General features: G+C 34.0%; 1 protein-coding gene across 5 annotated transcripts in view; it reads right to left on the bottom strand.

The window, feature by feature from the left end:
* sick (sickie) overlaps nucleotides 1-18,879 on the bottom strand; it is a 374,025-nt gene that overhangs the window by 90,871 nt on the left and 264,275 nt on the right. For all 5 annotated transcript variants that reach the window (XM_089107071.1, XM_089107072.1, XM_089107073.1 and 2 more), the window contains one exon: nucleotides 16,788-16,999. In XM_089107071.1, coding sequence (XP_088963197.1) covers nucleotides 16,788-16,999 — 212 coding nt within the window. The remainder of the gene's footprint in view (nucleotides 1-16,787; nucleotides 17,000-18,879) is intronic.

The raw sequence follows: 18,879 nt of genomic DNA, 5'->3' as shown, positions 1-18,879 counted from the left end.
AACCAGTTCCTTTCTTAATTTCCCTTCTAAACCTATTTTCCAACTTGAAGTACCCATCCTTCTCACCCACAACTTTACTTTACAGCTTTTGAATGCCCCAACACCAAGAAATACTTTTCAAAAGGCATTTCAGAACCAGTTCCTCTCTTAATGTCCCTCCTAAACCCATTTTACAAGTTGAAGTACCCATCTTTTTCACCTACAACTGTACTTTACAGCTTTTTGGTTACCTCAACACCAAGAAATACTTTTCAAAGACCATTTCAGAGCAAGTTCCTTTCTTAGTGACCATCCCAAACCCATTTTACAAATTGAAGTACCCATCCTTTTAGCTTAGAGTTTTAGTTTGGTTTAGTTTTAGTTAAAAGTTTAGAGTTTTCTAGCTTAGAGACTTAGCTTAGAGTTTTTGTTAGATTTCTAGTTTACCTTAGTTTTAATTAAGAGTTTAGGCTCTTAGCTTATAGTATTAAAGTAAAGTTTATGTTAGAATTCGATTTTATTTTAATGTTAGTTAATAGTTTAGAGTTTTTATCTTATAGTATTATCTTAGAGTTTTAGTTAGATTTGAAGTTTAGTTTAGTTAAAGATAAGATTTTCGAGTTTTAGCTTTGAGTCATACCTTAGAGTTTTACTTAAAGTTTTAGTTTGGCTAAGTTTTAGTTAAGAGTTTCGAGTTTTAGCTTAGAGTCTTAACTTAGACTTTTTTTGTTAGAATTCTAGTTTAGTTTAATTTTAGTTAATTTTAGTTGATGTTTTATCTTTGAGTTTCAGTTAGAGTTCTAGTTTAGTTTAGTTAAGAGTTTGGTGTTTTAGCATAGAGTCTTAGCATAGAGTTTTGTTAGAGTTCTAGTTTATTTTAGTTTTAGTTAAGAGTTTAGAGTTTTTAGATTAGAGTCTTAGCGTAGAGTTTATGTTGAAGTTCTAGTTTAGTTTAGTTTTAGTTAATAGTTTAGAGTTTTAGCTTAGAGACTTAGCTTAGAGTTATAGTTTTAGTTTAGTTTTAGTTAAGAGTTTAGAGTTTTTAGCTTAGAATCCTAGCTTGGAGTTTGTGATAGAGTTCTAGTTTAGTTTACTTTTAGCTAAGAGTTCGATGTTTTACCTTAGAGTCATAGCTTAGAGTTTGAGTTAGAGTTCTAGTTTAGTTTAGTTTTAGTTAAGAATTTAGAATTTTAGCTTAGAGTCTTAGCTTAGAGTTTTTGTTATAGTTCTAGTTTATTTTAGTTTTAGTTAAGAGTTTAGAGTTTTTAGCTTAGAGTCTTAGCTTAGAGTTTTTGATAGAGTTCTAGTTTAGTTTAGTTTTATTTAAGAGTTTGATGTTTCACCTTAGAGTCATAGCTTAGAGTTTTAGTTAGAGCTCTAGTTTAGTCTAGTTTTAGTTAAGAGTTTAGAATTTTAGCTTAGAGTCTTAACTTATAGTTTTTGTTAGAGTTCTAGTTTATTTTAGTTTTAGTTTAGAGTTTAGAGTTTTTAGCTTAGAGTCTTAGCTTAGAGTTTTTGTTAAAGTTCTAGTTTAGTTTAGTTTTAGTTAAAAGTTTAGAGTTTTCAGCTTAGAGTCTTAGCTTAGAGTTTTTGTTAGAGTTCTAGTTTAGTTTAGTCTTAACTTAGAGTTTTTTGATAGAGTTCTAGTTTAGTTTTGTTTTAATTAAGAGTTTGATGTTTTACCTTTGAGTTTCAGTTAGAGTTCTAGTTTAGTTTAGTTTTAGTTATGAGTTTAGTGTTTTACCTTAGAGTCTTAGCTTAGAGTTTTAGTTAGAGTTCTAGTTTAGTTTAGTTTTAGTTAAGATTTTAGAATTTTAGCTTATAGTTTTATCTTAGAGTTTTTGTTATAGTTCTAGTTTATTTTAGTTTTAGTTAAGAGTTTAGAGTTTTTAGCTTAGAGTCTTAGCTTAGAGTTTTTGTTAGAGTTCTAGTTTAGTTTAGTTTTAGTTAATAGTTTAGAATTTTATCATACAGTCTTAGCTTAGAGTTTTTGTTAGAGTTCTAGTTTATTTTAGTTTTAGTTAAGAGTTTAGAATTTTTAGCTTAGAGTCTTAGTTTAGAGTTTTTGTTGAAGTTCTAGTTTAGTTTAGTTTTAGTTAAAAGTTTAGAGTTTTAAGCTTAGAGTTTTAGCTTAGAGTTTTTGTTAGAGTTCTAGTTTAGTTTAGTCTTAACATAGAGTTTTTTTTATAGAGTTCTAGTTTAGTTTAATTTTAGTTAAGAGTTTTATGTTTTACCTTTGAGTTTCAGTTAGAGTTCTAGTTTAGTTTATTTTTAGTTAAGAGTTTGGTTTTTTAACTTAGAGTATTAGCTTAGAGTTTTAATTAGAGTTATAGTTTAGTTTAGTTTTAGTTAAGAGTTTAGAATTTTAGCTTAGAGTCTTAGCTTAGAGTTTTTGTTAGAGTTCTAGTTTAGTTTATTTTTAGTTAAGGGTTTAGAGTTTTAGCTTAGATTCTTAGCATAGAGTTTTTGTTGAAGTTCTAGTTTATTTTTAGTTTAGTTAAGAGTTTAGAGTTTAACCATGGAGTCTTAGCTTAGAGTTTTTGTTAGACATGAAGTTTTGTTTAGTAATAGATAAGAGTTTAGAGTTTTAGCTTAGAATCATATCTGAGATTTTTAATTAAAGTTGCAGTTTAGTTAAGTTTTAGTTAAGAGTTTCGAGTTTTATCTTAGAGGCTTAGATTAGAGTTATAGTTTCGTTTAGTTTTAGTTATTAGTTTAGAGTTTTACCTTAGAGTCATAGCTTAGAGTTTTTGTTAGTGTTCTAGTTTAGTTTAGTTATAGTTAAGAATTTAGAGTTTTAGCTTAGAGTCATAGCTTAAAGTTTTAGTTAAAGTTATAGTTTAGTAAAGTTATAGTTAAGAGTTTAGAGTTTTACCTTAGTGTCATAGCTTATAGTTTTTGTTAGAGTTCTAGTTCAGTTTAGTTTTAGTTAAGAGTTTCGAGTTTTAGCTGAGTCTTGCCTTAGAGTTTTTGTTAGAGTTCTAGTTTAGTTTAGTTTTACTTTAGAGTTTTAGCTTATACTTAGAGTTTCAATTATAGTTCTAGTTTGGTTTAGTTAAAGTTATGAATTTAGAGTCTTAGCTTAGTGTCATAGCTTAGATTTTTACTTAAAGTTATAGTTTGGTTAAGGTTTAGTTAAGAGTTTTGAGTTTTAGCTGAGTCTTAGCTTAGAGTTTTTGTTAGAGTTCTAGTTTAGTTTTAGTTAAGAGTTTAGAGTTTTAGCTTAGAGTCTTAGTTTAGAGTTTTGTTGAAGTTCTAGTTTAGTTTAGTTTTAGATTAGAGTTTTAGCTAAGACTTAGAGTTTCAATTAGAGTTCTAGTTTGGTTTAGTTTTAGTTAAGAGTTTAGAGTTTTTAGCTTTGAGTCTTAGCTTAGTTTTATTTAGAGTTCTAGTTTAATTTAATTTAGGTTAGGTTATGCTAGATTAAGTTATGTTAGGTTAGGTTAGGTTAGCCTACGTACGCGCGCGTACGTAGGCTAACCAAACCTAACCTAACTTAACCTAACATAACTTAATCTAGCATAACCTAACCTAACCTAACTTAAACATGGAGAGATGTTTACTAGCTAACCTAACCTAACTTAGCTAACCTAACCTAACTTACATAACCTGACTTAACCTAACCTAATCTCGCGGCGCTTCCCACGGTGCTTCCCGGGCCCACCGGCGCTTCCCGGGTCCCGCGGTGCAAAAAGCTATCTATCCCCCCATGTCGACTTTGTACCAGTTAGATTAGGTTAGATTATCTTGAGTGCTCATGATAAGCTAACCTAATCTAACCTAACTTAAACGTGGAGAAACCTAACCTCTAACTTAAACGTGGAGAAACCTAACCTCTAACCTAACCTATGGTTTTGGTATTTCTATGCAATATTGTGGAATTTTGTGGTTATGCTAGTTTAGAGTAAAATTCAACTCTAACTAAATCTCTAAGCTAAGATTCTAGGCTAAACCTCTAAGCTATAACTCTTAACTAAAACTAAACTAAACAATAACTCTAACTAAAACTCCAAGCTACGACTCTAAGCTAAAACTATAAACTCTTAACTATAACTAAACTAAACTAAACTTCAACCCTAACTAAAACTCTAATCTAAGACTTTAAGGTAAAACTTAAAACTCTTAACTAAAACTAAACTAAACTAGAACTCTAACCAAAACTCTAAGCTAAGACTTTAAGGTAAAACTCTAAACTCTTAACTAAAACTAATCTAAGCTAGAACTCTAACTAAAACTCTAAGCTAAGACTCCAAGCTAAAACTCTAAAACCGTAACTATAACTAAAATAAACTTCAACTCTAAGTAAAACTCTAAGCTAAGACTCTAATTTAGAACTCTAAACTCTTAAATAAACTAAACTAGAAATTCAACAAAAACTCTGAGCTAAGACTCTAAGATAAAACTCTAAACTATTAACTAAAACTAAACTAAACTAGAACTCTAAGTAAAAATCTAAGCTAAGACTATAAGATAAAAAATCTAAATTCTTAACTTTGACTAAAATAAACTTCAACTTCAACAAAAACTCTAAGCTATTACTCTATTATAAAACTCTAGACTAATAACTAAAATAAACTAAAAATACAGAAAAATTTATTAACTATTAATTTAATCTACAAACTTCAAATAATTAATTATAACTACACTAAAAAACAAATCTAAGAAAATCTCTAATCTATGACACTGAGGTAAACCTCTCACCTCTTAACTAAAACTAAACTAAAACTCTATCAAAAACTCTAAGCTACGACTCAGCCAAAACTCTAAACACTTAACTACAACTTAACCAAACTAGAACTTTAAGTAAAAATCTAAGCTATGACACTAAGCTAAAACTCTAAATTCTTAACTTTAACTAAACTAAACTTATAACTCTAACTATAACTCTAAGCTAAGACTCTAAGCTAAAACTCTAAACTCTTAACTATTACTAAACTAAACTTCAACTCTAACAAAAACTCTAAGCTAAGACTCTAAGCAAAAAACTCTAAACTCTCAACTATTACTAAACTAAACTTCAACTCTAACAAAAACTCTAAGCTAAGACTCTAAACTATTAACTAAAACTAAACTAAACTAGAACTTCAACAAAAACTCTAAGCTAAGACTCTAAGCAAAAAACTCTAAACTCTTAACTAAAACTAAACTAAACTAGAACTCTAACTAAAACTCTAAGCTATGACTCTAAGATAAAACACTAAACTCTGAACTAAAAGTAAACTAAAACAGAGCTCTAACTTAAACTAAAAGTTAAAACAACAAATTCTTAACTAAAATTAAACTAAACTAGAACTCTAACAAAAACTTTAAGCTAAGACTCTAAGGTAAAATTCTAAACTCTTAACTAAAACTAAACTAGAACTCTAACAAAAACTCTAAGCTAAGACTCAGCTAAAACTCTAAAATCTTAACTAAAAATTAACCAAACTATAACTTTAAGTAAAACTCTAAGCTATGACTCTAAGCTAAAAATCTATATTCTTAACTGTAACTAAAGTGAACTTTAACTCTAACTAAAACTCTAAGCTAAGGCTTTATCTTAAGACTCTAAACTCTTAACTAAAACTAAATTAAACTAGAACTCTAAATAAAACTAAGCTAAGACTCTAAGATAAAAACTCTAAACTCTTAACTAAAACTAAACCAAACTAGAACTCTAATTGAAACTCTAAGTCTAAGCTAAAACTCTAAACTAAAACTAAACTAAACTAGAAATTCAACAAAAACTCTAAACTAAGACTCTAAGATAAAACTATAAACTATTAACTAAAACTAAAATAAACTAGGACTCTAACAAAAACTCTAAGCTAAGACTCAGCTAAAACTCAAAACTATTAGCTAAAACTTAACCAAACTATAACTTTAATTAAAAATCTAAGCTATGACACTAAGCTAAAACTCTAAATTCATAACTTTAACTAAACCAAACTAGAACTGTAACTGAAACTCTAAGTCTAAGCTAAAACTCTAAACTAAAACTAAACTAAACTAGAACTCTAACAAAAACTCTAAGCTAAGACTCAGCTAAAACTCGTAACTCTTAACTAAAACTAAACTGAACTAGAACTCTAACAAAAACTCTAAGCCATGACACTAAGGTAAAACTCTAAACTCTTAACTATAACTTTACTAAACTATAACTTTAACTAAAACTCTAAGCTATGACTCTAAGCTAAAACTCTAAATTCTTAACTATAACTATACTAAACTAGAACACTAACAAAAACTCTAAGCTAAGACTCTAAGATAAAAAACTCTAAACTATTAACTAAAACTAAAATAAACTATAACTCTAAGCTAAGTCTCAAAGCTAAAACTCGAAACTCTTAACTAAAACTTAACTAAACTAAAACTTTAAGTAAAACTATAAGCTAAGAGTCTAAGCTAAAACTCTAAACTCTTAACTATTACTAAACAAAACTTCATGTCTAACAAAAACTCTAAGCTAAGACTCCAAGGTTAAACTCTAAGCTATTAACTAAAATAGAACTAAGCTAGAACTTCAACAAAAACTCTAAGCTAAGAATCTAAGCTAAAGTTATAAACTCTTAACTAAAACTAAAATAAACTATAACTCTAAGAAAAACTCTAAGCTAAGACTCTAAGCTAAAATTCTAAACTCTTAACTAAAACTAAACTAAACTAGATCTCTAATTAAAACTCTAAGCTAAGACTCTAAGGTAAAACACCAAACTCTTAACTAAAACTAAACTAAACTAGAACTCTAACTGAAACTCAAAGGTAAAACATCAAACTCTTAACTAAAATTAAACTAAACTAGAACTCTATAAAAAAAACTTTAAGTTAAGACTAAACTAAACTAGAACTCTAACAAAAACTCTAAGCTAAGACTCTAAGCTAAAAACTCTAAACTTTTCACTAAAACTAAACTAAACTAGAACTTCAACAAAAACTCTAAACTAAGACTATAAGCTAAAAATTATAAACTCTTAACTAAAACTAAAATAAACTAGAACTCTAACAAAAACTCTAAGCTAAGGCTCTATGATAAAATTCTAAACTCTTAACTAAAACTAAACTAAACTAGAACTCTAACTAAAACTCTAAGCTAAGACTCTAAGCTAAAAACTCTAAACTCTTAACTAAACCTAAAATAAACTTGAACTCTATAACAAAAACTCTAAGCTAAGACTCTAAGCTAAAACTCTAAACTCTTAAATAAAATTAGACTAAACTATAACTCTAAATAAAACTCTAAGCTAAGACTCTAAGGTAAAACACCAAACTCTTAACTAAAAGTAAACTAAACTAGAACTCTAACTGAAACTCAAAGGTAAAAAATCAAACTCTTAACAAAAATTAAACTAAACTAGAACTCTATAAAAAAACTCTTAAGTTAAGACTAAACTAAACTAGAACTCTAACAAAAACTCTAAGCTAAGACGCTAAGCTAAAAACTCTAAACTCTTAACTAAAACTAAAATAAACTAGAACTATAACAAAAACTCTAAGCTAAGACTCTAAGCTAAAAACTCTAAACTCTTAACTAAAAATAAAATAAACTAGAACTCTAAAAAAAACTCTAAGTTAAGACTCTAAGATAAAATTCTAAACTCTTAACTAAAACTAAACTAGAACTCTAACTAAAACTCTAAGCTATGACTCTAAGGTAAATCATCAAACTCTTAACTAAAACAAAACTAAACTAGAACTCTATCAAAAACTCTAGGCTAAGACTCTAAGCTAAAAACTCTAAACTCTTAACTAAAACTAAAATAAACCAGAACTCTAACAAAAACTCTAAGCTAAGCCTCTAAGCTAAAACTCTAAACTCGTAACTAAAACTAAACTAAACTAGAACTCTAACTAAAACTCTAAGCTAAGACTCTAAGGTAAAACATCGAACTCTTAGCTAAAACTAAACTAAACTAGAACTCTATCACAAACTCTAAGCTAAGACTCTAAGCTAAAAAACTCTAAGCTAAAAAACTCTAAACTCTTAACTAAAACTAAACTAAAACTATAACTCTAAGCTAAGTCTCTAAGCTAAAACTCTAAACTATTAACTAAAACTAAACTAAACTAGAACTTCAACATAAACTCTACGCTAAGACTCTAAGCTAAAAACTCTTAAACTCTTAACTAAAACTAAAATAAACTAGAACTCTAACAAAACTCTATGCTAAGACTCTAAGCTAAAACACCAAACTCTTAACTAAACTAAACTAGAACTCTAACTGAAACTCAAAGGTAAAACATCAAACTCTTAACTAAAATTAAACTAAACTAGAATTCTAACAAAAAAAGTCTAAGTTAAGACTCTAAGCTAAAACTCGAAACTCTTAACTAAAACTTAGCCAAACTAAAACTTGAAGTAAAACTCTAAGGTATGACTCCAAGCTAAAACTCGAAACTCTTAGCTGTAGCTAAAATAAACTTCAACTCTAACATAACCTAAAATTTAAAACTCTAAGCTAAAAACTCTAAACTCTTAACAAAAACTAGACTAAACTAGAAATCTAACAAAAACTCTAAGCTAAGACTCTGAGCTAAAATTCTAAACTTTTAACTAAAACATAACCAAACTATAACTTTATGTAAAATTCTAAGCTAAGAATCTAAGATAAAACTCTAAATTATTAAATTTAAATAAAATAAACTAAACTATAACTCTAAATAAAACTCTAATCTAAGACTCAAAGCTAAAAACTCTAAACTCTTAACTAAAACTAAACTAAACTAGAACTCTAACAAAAACTCTAAGCTAAGACTCTAAGCTAAAAACTCTAAACTTTTAACTAAAACTAAACCAAACTAAAACTCTAAGCTAAAAGGATGGGTACTTCAATTTGTAAAATGGGTTTGGGATGGTCACTAAGAAAGGAACTTGCTCTGAAATGGTCTTTGAAAAGTATATCTTGGTGTTGAGGTAACCAAAAAGCTGTAAAGTACAGTTGTAGGTGAAAAAGATGGGTACTTCAACTTGTAAAATGGGTTTAGGAGGGACATTAAGAGAGGAACTGGTTCTGAAATGCTTTTTGAAAACTATTTCTTGGTGTTGGGGCATTCAAAAGCTGTAAAGTAAAGTTGTGGGTGAGAAGGATGGGTACTTCAAGTTGGAAAATAGGTTTAGAAGGGACATTAAGAAAAGGAACTGGTTCTGAAATGCCTTTTGAAAAGTATTACTTGGAGTTGGGGCATTCAAAAAGCTGTAAAGTAAAGTTGTGGGTGAAAAGGATGGGTACTTCAACTTGTAACTAAAACTCTAAGCTAAGACTCTAAGCTAAAAACTCTAAACTCTTAACTAAAACTAAACTAAACTAGAACTCTAACAAAAACTCTATGCTAAGACTCTAAGCTAAAACTCGAAACTCTTATCTAAAACTTAACCAAACTATAACATTAAGTAAAATTCTAAGCTATGACTCTAAGCTAAAACTCTAAATTCTTAACTGTAGCTAAAATAAACTAAACTAGAACTCTAAATAAAACTCTAATCTAAGACTCTAACCTAAAAACTCTAAACTCTTAACTCAAACTAAACTAAACTAAAACTCTAACAAAAACTCTAAGCTAAGACTCTAAGCTAAAAACTCTAAACTTTTAAATAAAACTAAACCAAACTAAAACTCTAAGCTAAAAGGATAGGTACTTCAATTTGTAAAATGGGTTTGGGATGGTCACTAAGAAAGGAACTTGCTCTGAAATGGTCTTTGAAAAGTATTTCTTAGTGTTGAGGTAACCAAAAAGCTGTAAAGTACAGTTGTAGGTGAAAAAGATGGGTACTTCAACTTGTAAAATGGGTTTAGGAGGGACATTAAGAGAGGAACTGGTTCTGAAATGCCTTTTGAAAAGTATTTCTTGGTGTTGGGGCATTCAAAAGCTGTAAAGTAAAGTTGTGGGTGAGAAGGATGGGTACTTCAAGTTGGAAAATAGGTTTAGAAGGGAAATTAAGAAAGGAACTGGTTCTGAAATGCCTTTTGAAAAGTATTACTAGGTGTTGGGGCATTCAAAAGCTGTAAAGTAAAGTTGTGGGTGAAAAAGATGGGTACTTCAAGTTGGAAAATGGGTTTAGTAGGGACATTATAAAGTAACTTGCTCTGAAATGGTCTTTGAAAAGTATTTCTTGGTGTTGAGGTAACCAAAAAGCTGTAAAGTATAGTTGTGGGTGAAAAGATAAGTACTTCAAGTTGCAAAATGGGTTTAGGAGGGACATTAAGAAAGTAACTTGCTTGTCTTAGTCGATTACGTCATTCTATACCCATAAATGAATCCCCGTCATGACCTTCTGATAGGGTTCTACCGATTATGTAATCAATTTCTCAGAAATCCATTTGTCCTAGTTGATTACGTCATTCTATGTCCATAAATGGATTCTCGTTAGGACCTCCTGATAGGTTTCTACCGATTATGTAATCAATTTCTCAGAAATCAAATTGTCTTAGTCGACTACGTCATTCTATGCCCATAAATGAATTCCCGTCATGACCTTCTGATAGGGTTCTACCGATTATGTAATCAATTTCGCAGAAATCCATTTGTCCTAGTTGATTACGTCATTCTATGCCCATAAATGGATCCCCGTCACGACCTTCTGATAGGGTTCTACCGATTATGTAATCATGTTCACAGAAATCCATTTTTCCTAGTTGATTACGTCATTCTTTGCCCATAAATGGATCCCCGTCATGAGCTCCATATAGGGTTCTACCGATTATGTAATCAATTTCTCGGGACTTGACTCCCTTCGATTACGCAATCAATATATCTCTTCCCCACCTTCCCCTTAGAAACATCAAATTAATTCCCCTTTCGTGAATCAATAATTCCCCTTAGAAACAACAAATTAATTCCCATTTCGTGACATATCAATCAATCTTGACATCACCTGTCAGACATTATTAAACTTCGCCTGGAAACAATTTGATTAATGATTGACAGTACCTGTCAGACATTATTAAACTTTGCCCGGAAACAATTTGATTAATGACTGACAGCACAGGTGTTCCAAATTCCCAATCGCTTTAATTAACCACATGTTCTCCCTAATGACTCTATGCACATGGCCAAAACAACAACAACAACAATATCGACCATGGAAATTTAGGTCATTGACCCCATTAACCACGTGTTCTCCGTAGGGACTCTATGCCCATATTTGGGGTTATGACACCATGACACACGCCTTGAGCAAATACATGTCCAAAACAACAACAAATACTGTTTTCTATTTCTGGAAACTCATAACATTCTCTGAGAGCGTGCACTTAAAACAACAACAACATTGACCTTGACATTCGCTGAGAGCGTGCACTTACAACCTGCCCCCATTAGACTCAATAATCCATTAAAGTGAGAAAGTTCCTGTTTTTCCATTCTCACTGACAAAAGCCATAAAACAGATATGAACTGCTGTTGACATCCATGAAAAACATCAAATAAATTGACCAACACACATAACCATCCAAGAAAACAGACATGAATGTGAGAAAATTCCTGTTTTTTCATTCTCACTGACAAAAACCATAAAAACATGCATAAATTATGTAAAAAAGTTGTAGGTGGCAGCAGGGGTGGGCAATGGGGCTGGTACCCCCCTTCTACTATTTAGTTCAAATTTACCCTCAATATTCTCTCAAATTTTCACTTTCAAACACATAGCCTTAATAGTGCTAGCATCATAGCATTAATGGTAGTAGTGGGAGAAGTAAAAACAGTCTTGATAGCAGTAGTATACATGTACATGTTGCCTTTTAGTCAGGTGAACATCCCCCCATGATACCCTAGAAGTTTCATCTTAATACTGTAAGTCTTTCCAAAAACCTTGCTGATGCACCCTTTTGAACCCATTTTGACGCCCTTTTCAGCTTAATACTCTTAGCCTTACAATTAGTTGCAATTAAAGTAGCAGTTGGAGTAGTTTATAAGCAACAGTAGTAATAGTAGTAGTAAAAGTAACAGTGGTAGTAGTATTAGCAGTAGCTTGCACATATTACCTTTTTGTCAATTGATCTTCATCTTTAAGCATTTTCTGAAAGTTCCAACTTAATACCCGCATCTATTCTTGAGATACGACCTTTTGACAATCTGAATACCCATATTGTGTTTTGATTTAGTTCAAATTACCCCTCAATATTCTGTCAAATTTTCACCTTCATATGTGTAGCCTTGATTGTACCAGTATCATAGCAGTAGTGGTAGTAGTAGGAGCAGTAGTAGCATTAGTAATGTTGTATTAGTAGTAGTAGTAACAGTAGAACTAGAGTATTAATAGCAGTTGTAGCATGTATATGTTGCCTTTTGGTAAGTTAAACATCCCCCTTATGATGCCCGGAAAAATATCTTGCTACGGTAAGCTGTTCCAAAAAATATTGCTGATACGCCATTTTGACCATTTTATGCTCATAGTATGTTATGATTTAGTGCAACTTTCCTCACAAAATTTCCTCAGATGTTTATTTCAAAGTCCTCAGCCTTGGTAGTACTCACTATAGAAGCAGTAGTTTTAGTGGTAGGCTAGTAGTAGTAGTAGTAGTGGTAGCAACAGCAGTAGTGGTAGCAGTAGTAGAAGTGGTAGCAGTAGTATTAGTAGTAGTAATATGGTGCAAACGTTGCCTTTTTAGTCAATTGATCATCTCCCTTATCATTTTCTGAAAGTTCCAAATAAATATACTCAGTATTTTCTGAGTTATGCCCTGATGAAAACCCGTATGCATATAACGTGTTTTGAATTAATTCAACACTCCCTTAACATTCTCTGAAAGGCTCATTTGAATGCCCTTCGTTTTTTTGGAAAGTAACTGTTAAACATGCCCATCTTTTTCAATAGCATATACTATAAGTAAACAAAAGCCGAACCGCCTAACTTACAGAGGGCAGTTCGACCTGAGGGCTTAGGGGGTTGGGGTTATGACACCCCCAAAGATATAATTACTGAACCTCTCAACTATGCTGAACAACATGTGTGTCTCAAAATTTTGTTTGGATGTATTTTGGGAAATAATGGGTATGGCGGGGGGGGGGATGGCTGCCCTCTAATAACTTTTGGCTCTTTAAAAGGGTACTAGAGCTTTCAATTTCAATAAAAACCTTATATTCCTCCAGGGCATAACTTACAACCCTTGCCCCCCGGCTCTGGGGACTTGTGTTTCGGGGGAGGGGGGGGAGGACTAGTTACCCTTCAATCACTTTCGGCTTTTAAAAATAGAACTAGAACTTTCAGTTTCCAATCAAATGAGCCTCCTGAAAATTTTATGCGGCCATCTCTTCCATAAGAACCTTAAGCGCCCCGGGGCATAACTTACAATCCTTGTTGCCAAGGCATTGTTATATGATCTTTGGACTATTTTGAACAAAGTCACTATCCCAAAATTTCAATCGGAAGAATTTGGGGAAAAGAGGACATAATAGAGGGGGGGGGGTAATTGCCCTCCAATCACTTTTGGCTCTTAAAAAGGGCACTAGAAATTCCGATTTACAATCGAATGAACCCCCTCCAAAAGATATGCGACCACCCCTTCCGTAAAACCTTAAATGTTAACCATGGGCAACTAGCAAAACTTATAATAATAATAATAATAATAATATAATGCAAAAACGTAGACCATAGCCTCTTACAAAACAGGAAAAAGACAATACAAAATTTAGATCAATCTTCTAAAGTTACTGAACTTTAATATGACTTTAATACGAATCTCGTATATCTTGTCAAATGAGTTCTTGAAAGAGCTGATGGAGGGTGCCACAACGGTTTCTTCGGGTAGGGAGTTCCAGGTGTCGACGACTCGGTTTCGAAAGGCCCATTTGCCTACCTCTCAGTTTTAAGCTTTAAGGGATGGCCACGTAGAGGATTTTCGTTAAAGACCAGCAGTGCTTCTCCGGGGACGTTGCCATAGCAGCCATGGCATAGCTTGTACAGCTCGATCATATCGCCTTTTAGAAGACCTCACGAGAGGCTGGTAGGTGAAGTAGACAAAGACATTATGGGAGGTCCTTCAGACTTGGGAGTAATTTCGTCATCTGCTTTTGAACTACTTCCTGTGCATCTGTATCCTTGCTGAGAGATGGATGAACTGAGCAATGACCATATTCGAGAATTGGGCGGACTAGCGACTTGATGAAGATCGCGAGCTTTCCTATATCAATACATTTGAACGTTCTTCTGATCAGCACTAATACCTGCGTAGCCTGATATATGACTAATTCGTAATGGTCCGAAAAGGTCAACTTGTGGTCAACCATGATACCCAAATCTCTTTCGACCGTGCTTTGAGCTCGAGGGTCAAGTGGTGGCTTTTCGGAATATTAATTTCCATCAGCCAAGTCTTCATCCAGGCGCTAAAACGGTCGAGATCTTCTTGGAGTTTTGCAGTCTTCAGGTGACATGATGATACGATATAGCTTGGTGTCATCCACGTACAGCAGAATTGTTGAGTCAATATCATCAACTAGGTCGTTTATATAAACGTTGAACAGAAGTGGACCTAGGATAGATCCCTGTGCGACCCCACTGATAACGTCAAATTCTATTTGGCTTGTCTGACCTTCTAAAACAATGTCTTCATCGCGCCCCGTTAGAGCTAAGCTGGATAAGTTCGTTATCCAGGCAAGTATTTGCCCCCCCCCCCCATCCAGGCCATATTTCGCAAGCTTGAGAAGTAGACGCTTATGGGGCACTTTGTCGAAAGCTTTATGGAGATCCAGGTAGGTAACATCGATTTCATGTCCCTTATCAAAAGAGGTCTTCCAGTCGTTCACTGAGTAAAGCATCTGAATTTCCAAACTGTTTATCAGTAAGAATTCGTTTGATTTTTAGATAGACGAGAATATGGTCTGATATTATAGACTCAAGAATCTTGCAGGGAACACTAGTGAGACTGATCGGACGGCAATTTAACGGGATCTCCCTTTTGCCAGATTTGAAGATAGCTGACACGAATGCGCTCTTCCAGACCCTTGGTAGTTTGCCTTTATCCAACAATTTCTGGAATATGATTGTTAACGGACGAGCGGTTAAGTCAGCTGTCTCTCTTAGAACCCTTGGATGCAGTTTATCCAGCCCTAGGGATTTTGTCGTGTTTATAGCCTTCAGTTTCTGTGCTCCTGGTCGAGGGAATGGGTTCTTTAAGGTCTGGTTCTTGAGTAAAGACTCTTGCAAATTGCTTGCTAAGAAGGTCTGCTTTGCCCTTCGGGTCTTCTATGAGGGTATCCAGCTGCTTGTCAAACAAAGGTGGAATCCCACCTCCGTTCCTACGCTTTGAGTTGACGTATCTCCAGAAGCATTATGGAATTTTCTTCAGGCTATTGGCCAGTTTCCATTCCCTTTCATTTGCTTTAAAGCGGGTTATTTTTCGAACTCTGTTCAAAGCCTTTCGATAGCTAGCCCTTTCCGAGTCAGCAGGAAGCTTATTTTTTAGTTTTGATTTCATTGTCTCCCAAGCTTCTTGTTTTTTTATGAGGTTAATTGTTTCGCTCGACAAAGCTACCCGCGAGTGACGTCTGATCAGCGGAATGTGTCGCCCTTCAGCTTCTTTTATGACAAACAGGAAAATTTCATAGAGTTTGTCAGGTGAGTTTTAGTCCTTGAACATTTCTTCCCAGTCAATATTTTGGAGGTCTTGTCTCATCGCTTGATAATTTCCCTTGTAATAGTTGCGCTTTGGCTGAGCAGGCGATTTCGCTTGTGGTTTGGCTTTGATGTCAGACAGTATAACGGCAAGATCAGATTTTCCAACTGGTGCTAGCACTTCGATATTCTCTACCATACTAATATCACTCACGAGGAGAAGATCTAAGAGGCTTGGGGTGTCGGTGCCAAGCACCCTCATGGGCTCATCTATCAGCTGTTCAAGAAAGTTTTCGTTGAACGCTTGCATGTAAAGCCGTGTAGGCCCATGCGTCAAAGTGTCAGTTTAGCGTTGTTGCCAGTCAATCTCAGGCAAGTTGAAGTCACCGACAATTGCAGGGTTCAAATCTTGCTCACTTGCTACAGAGGAGATTGTGGAGCATATCGCCTGGTCATTTTCCAAAGAGCTGTTGGGACTTCGGTAGGTTACCCCTACAACAATGGTGTTGCCGCTAGGGATAGTTAGCTTGATCCAAAGGCGTTCGTGAGGGTTAGAGTTTCCGACGGAAACGCGCTGAGCTGACAGTTTGTTTTGGAACAATAGCATATTACTCCTCTGCCGCTTTCACCTTCCAGGTTTAAGACAGTGGTAGTGTAGCCATCAAGTTTAAATTCGGCCAGTGTCGGTAGGTAATCTGCAATTTTACGGCTTCACTTCGATCGTAGCAACGAAATCCGGGTTTTGCGTCCTGATTAATTCCTTTGTTCCTGATAGTTTATTGAAAAGCGAGTTATCGTTGAAGTAAATGCATTTGATAGTTGTTTTCTCAGTTTTTCTTCGGTTTCTCTGACGTCAGTTTAGTTGTATCTCTTCAAATTTTGAAGAAGATACGACGAATCAAAATCTAAAATTTTGATTCGACGTTTTTTCGACATAACACCTTGAATTAGGTATTGCTTTTTAGACCACTCTGCCGTTCTATGACGAACAAATAAACTTCCTAATGGGGATAAATCCATTTATTTAGACAGTGAAAAAACAGCTACAAAAGTCCAGATATTTCGATCACATATACAGCGACCGTGTTCGACGGTCACTGGAGTAATTCGAAGTGTTTGGGGAAATTATGGGCGTGGGGGGGGGCTGGTTACTCTCCGATGGAGGAAAACGGCTTACGTAAGGAGAATGTCCTTGTACATTTACCGGATAACATGAGTCAAAATACCCCATTGGCCACTTTCAAAAATAATATCAAATTATTATCAAGAAAAATGAATGTACCTTTTCGTCCAACAAATTTTCTCTCTCTTTTTACTTTATCGTCACCAGATTGTCCATCATCTGCCCTTTGTCTTCGCCGCTCTCGAGAATCCGATCTTTCGCGTACTTGCTCAGCTTTTAATCTTTGATAATCCGGAGCTCGGCGTGCGTCAATCTGCAAACAACGATCCACTGAAGCAGCCCTCGTGGGGTCCAATGCTCTTTTGTTAGTTCTAGAAAAGAAACGATGTAAAAAATAGAAGACAGAATTAACGTGTTAAGCCTATGTCTGATTTGACTTAAATCTCATCCGACCACAGTGGGTACATTGGAGCTTCTTTTCTTCTCGATAGGTGATAAATATGGCGATGGTGTTCGGCTTCGTATAGCTCTAGGCTGAGTAATTGGGGGGGGGGCTGACCATCTAATTTGTCAAACCATCTTTTGTACGGTCCAACTTGAGGTCATTTGCCATGTAGGCTACCCGCCCTTTAAAGGTGATTTTTGATGCACATCGTATTGTGTATCGTATAAAGTGTATGATGCAGATTGTATTTCCTTTCGAGAAGAAGCTAAAGGAGATGTGTCAAATTCTGCAAATAGTTATTCAAAAACAGACTCCTCATGGATATATTTTAGTCAAAAGGTGACATGTCACTTATTAATGAAATCAGAATTATGCAAGGGTTTTTATTCTACATAATTGGGCGGCCCAAAGTGGAGATCTGGGGTCCTAGAGCACTACCAGTATTACTCTTTCAATGACTAATCCTACCATGACCACTCTTACCACGACAACTATTAACCCTATTAACCCTACTATCGTCACCTACTACAACTGCTGCAACTTTAATCAAGACTGCTACTACCATTGCCCCTACTGCCGATATTGCGGATACTCCCCCCTAGGACTATTTATAACAAAACTACTCTTACAATGATTAACACTGCTACTGCTACTCTTAAACAGTTACTCGTACGATAATTACAACTGCTACTACCGTTACTATTCCAAATACGACTGCTTACATAATTTCTTAGACACCACTGCCTCTCAAATCGCACTTAAAATGAAATGAAAATATAAAAATAAATAGGCAGAAACTTTAATTAAGACGGTGAAATTTTGAATACTATTGAATGTCCAAATATTTCGCCGTTTTTATAATGGTTAGCTTTAGCCGTTTTTACATTTTCATACATTTTAAGTATCACAACTGCTATAGAATTGCCACTACTGCAAACAGCCACTACTGATGTTCCTGCCACACCCCTCCTGTCTTCCCAACTATAGCCATTACTACTACCACTACAACCACGACTGCTCCCACCCACCCCCCGTTCACCACCAAGAATACTCTTGTAAGGACCATTCCTAGAAATGCTAGGACTCTTGTCACAACTACTACAACAACAACCACTACTGCTTCTACACCGACTACTATACATCTAACTGCATTACTGCCATTACTAATACTACAAATACTGCTTCTACTCCTACACCACCCCTCTTAATACGATTGGGCTGTACTCTTACCACGACTCTTACTACTGTGTCTGCTAACACAAATAGTTCAACCCCTACTGCTACTACCATTATTAATAGTCCAACCATGGCGAACTATTGATACTGCTATTACTATTCTACCACCACTATTCCTATTACTATTGCCGCTGCTATTATTACCAGTGCTACCACTAATACTCCTACAATGACTACTCTTACCTTGACTACTTTTACCCTGACAACGATTACTACTACCACTAATTAAACGAAAATCTGCACTGCTACTACTACTCATGTTTATACTAATACTAATACAGAGATTTTATATATTTTATCTTCATACAAGAGATCCGACCCCCCCCCCCCTCAAAAAAATAAATCCTAACTTTGCAGGAAGCATAAAACTAAAAGCAAATTAAATGCAATGTTTCTTTTAAATCAACTCTTTCTGTGTTACACAGAATGAATTTTATGGGGAGATAAATGGTAGTCATGGAAAAGAAGTGTAAGTGGATATGATGGTAAATTTTAGGATCGTGTTGGTACTAAAATTACTGCTACTGTACCCAAGCACCATGATAAAACTATGTCAGTTAAAATAAGAAA

This window comes from Artemia sp. Qi Xiang Cuo, chromosome 21, assembly GCF_049724085.1.
Source record: "Artemia sp. Qi Xiang Cuo chromosome 21, ASM4972408v1, whole genome shotgun sequence".
NCBI lineage: Eukaryota > Metazoa > Arthropoda > Branchiopoda > Anostraca > Artemiidae > Artemia > Artemia sp. Qi Xiang Cuo.
Note: the sequence above shows the minus strand (reverse complement) of the source record. Positions and strands in the feature narration are given on the sequence as shown.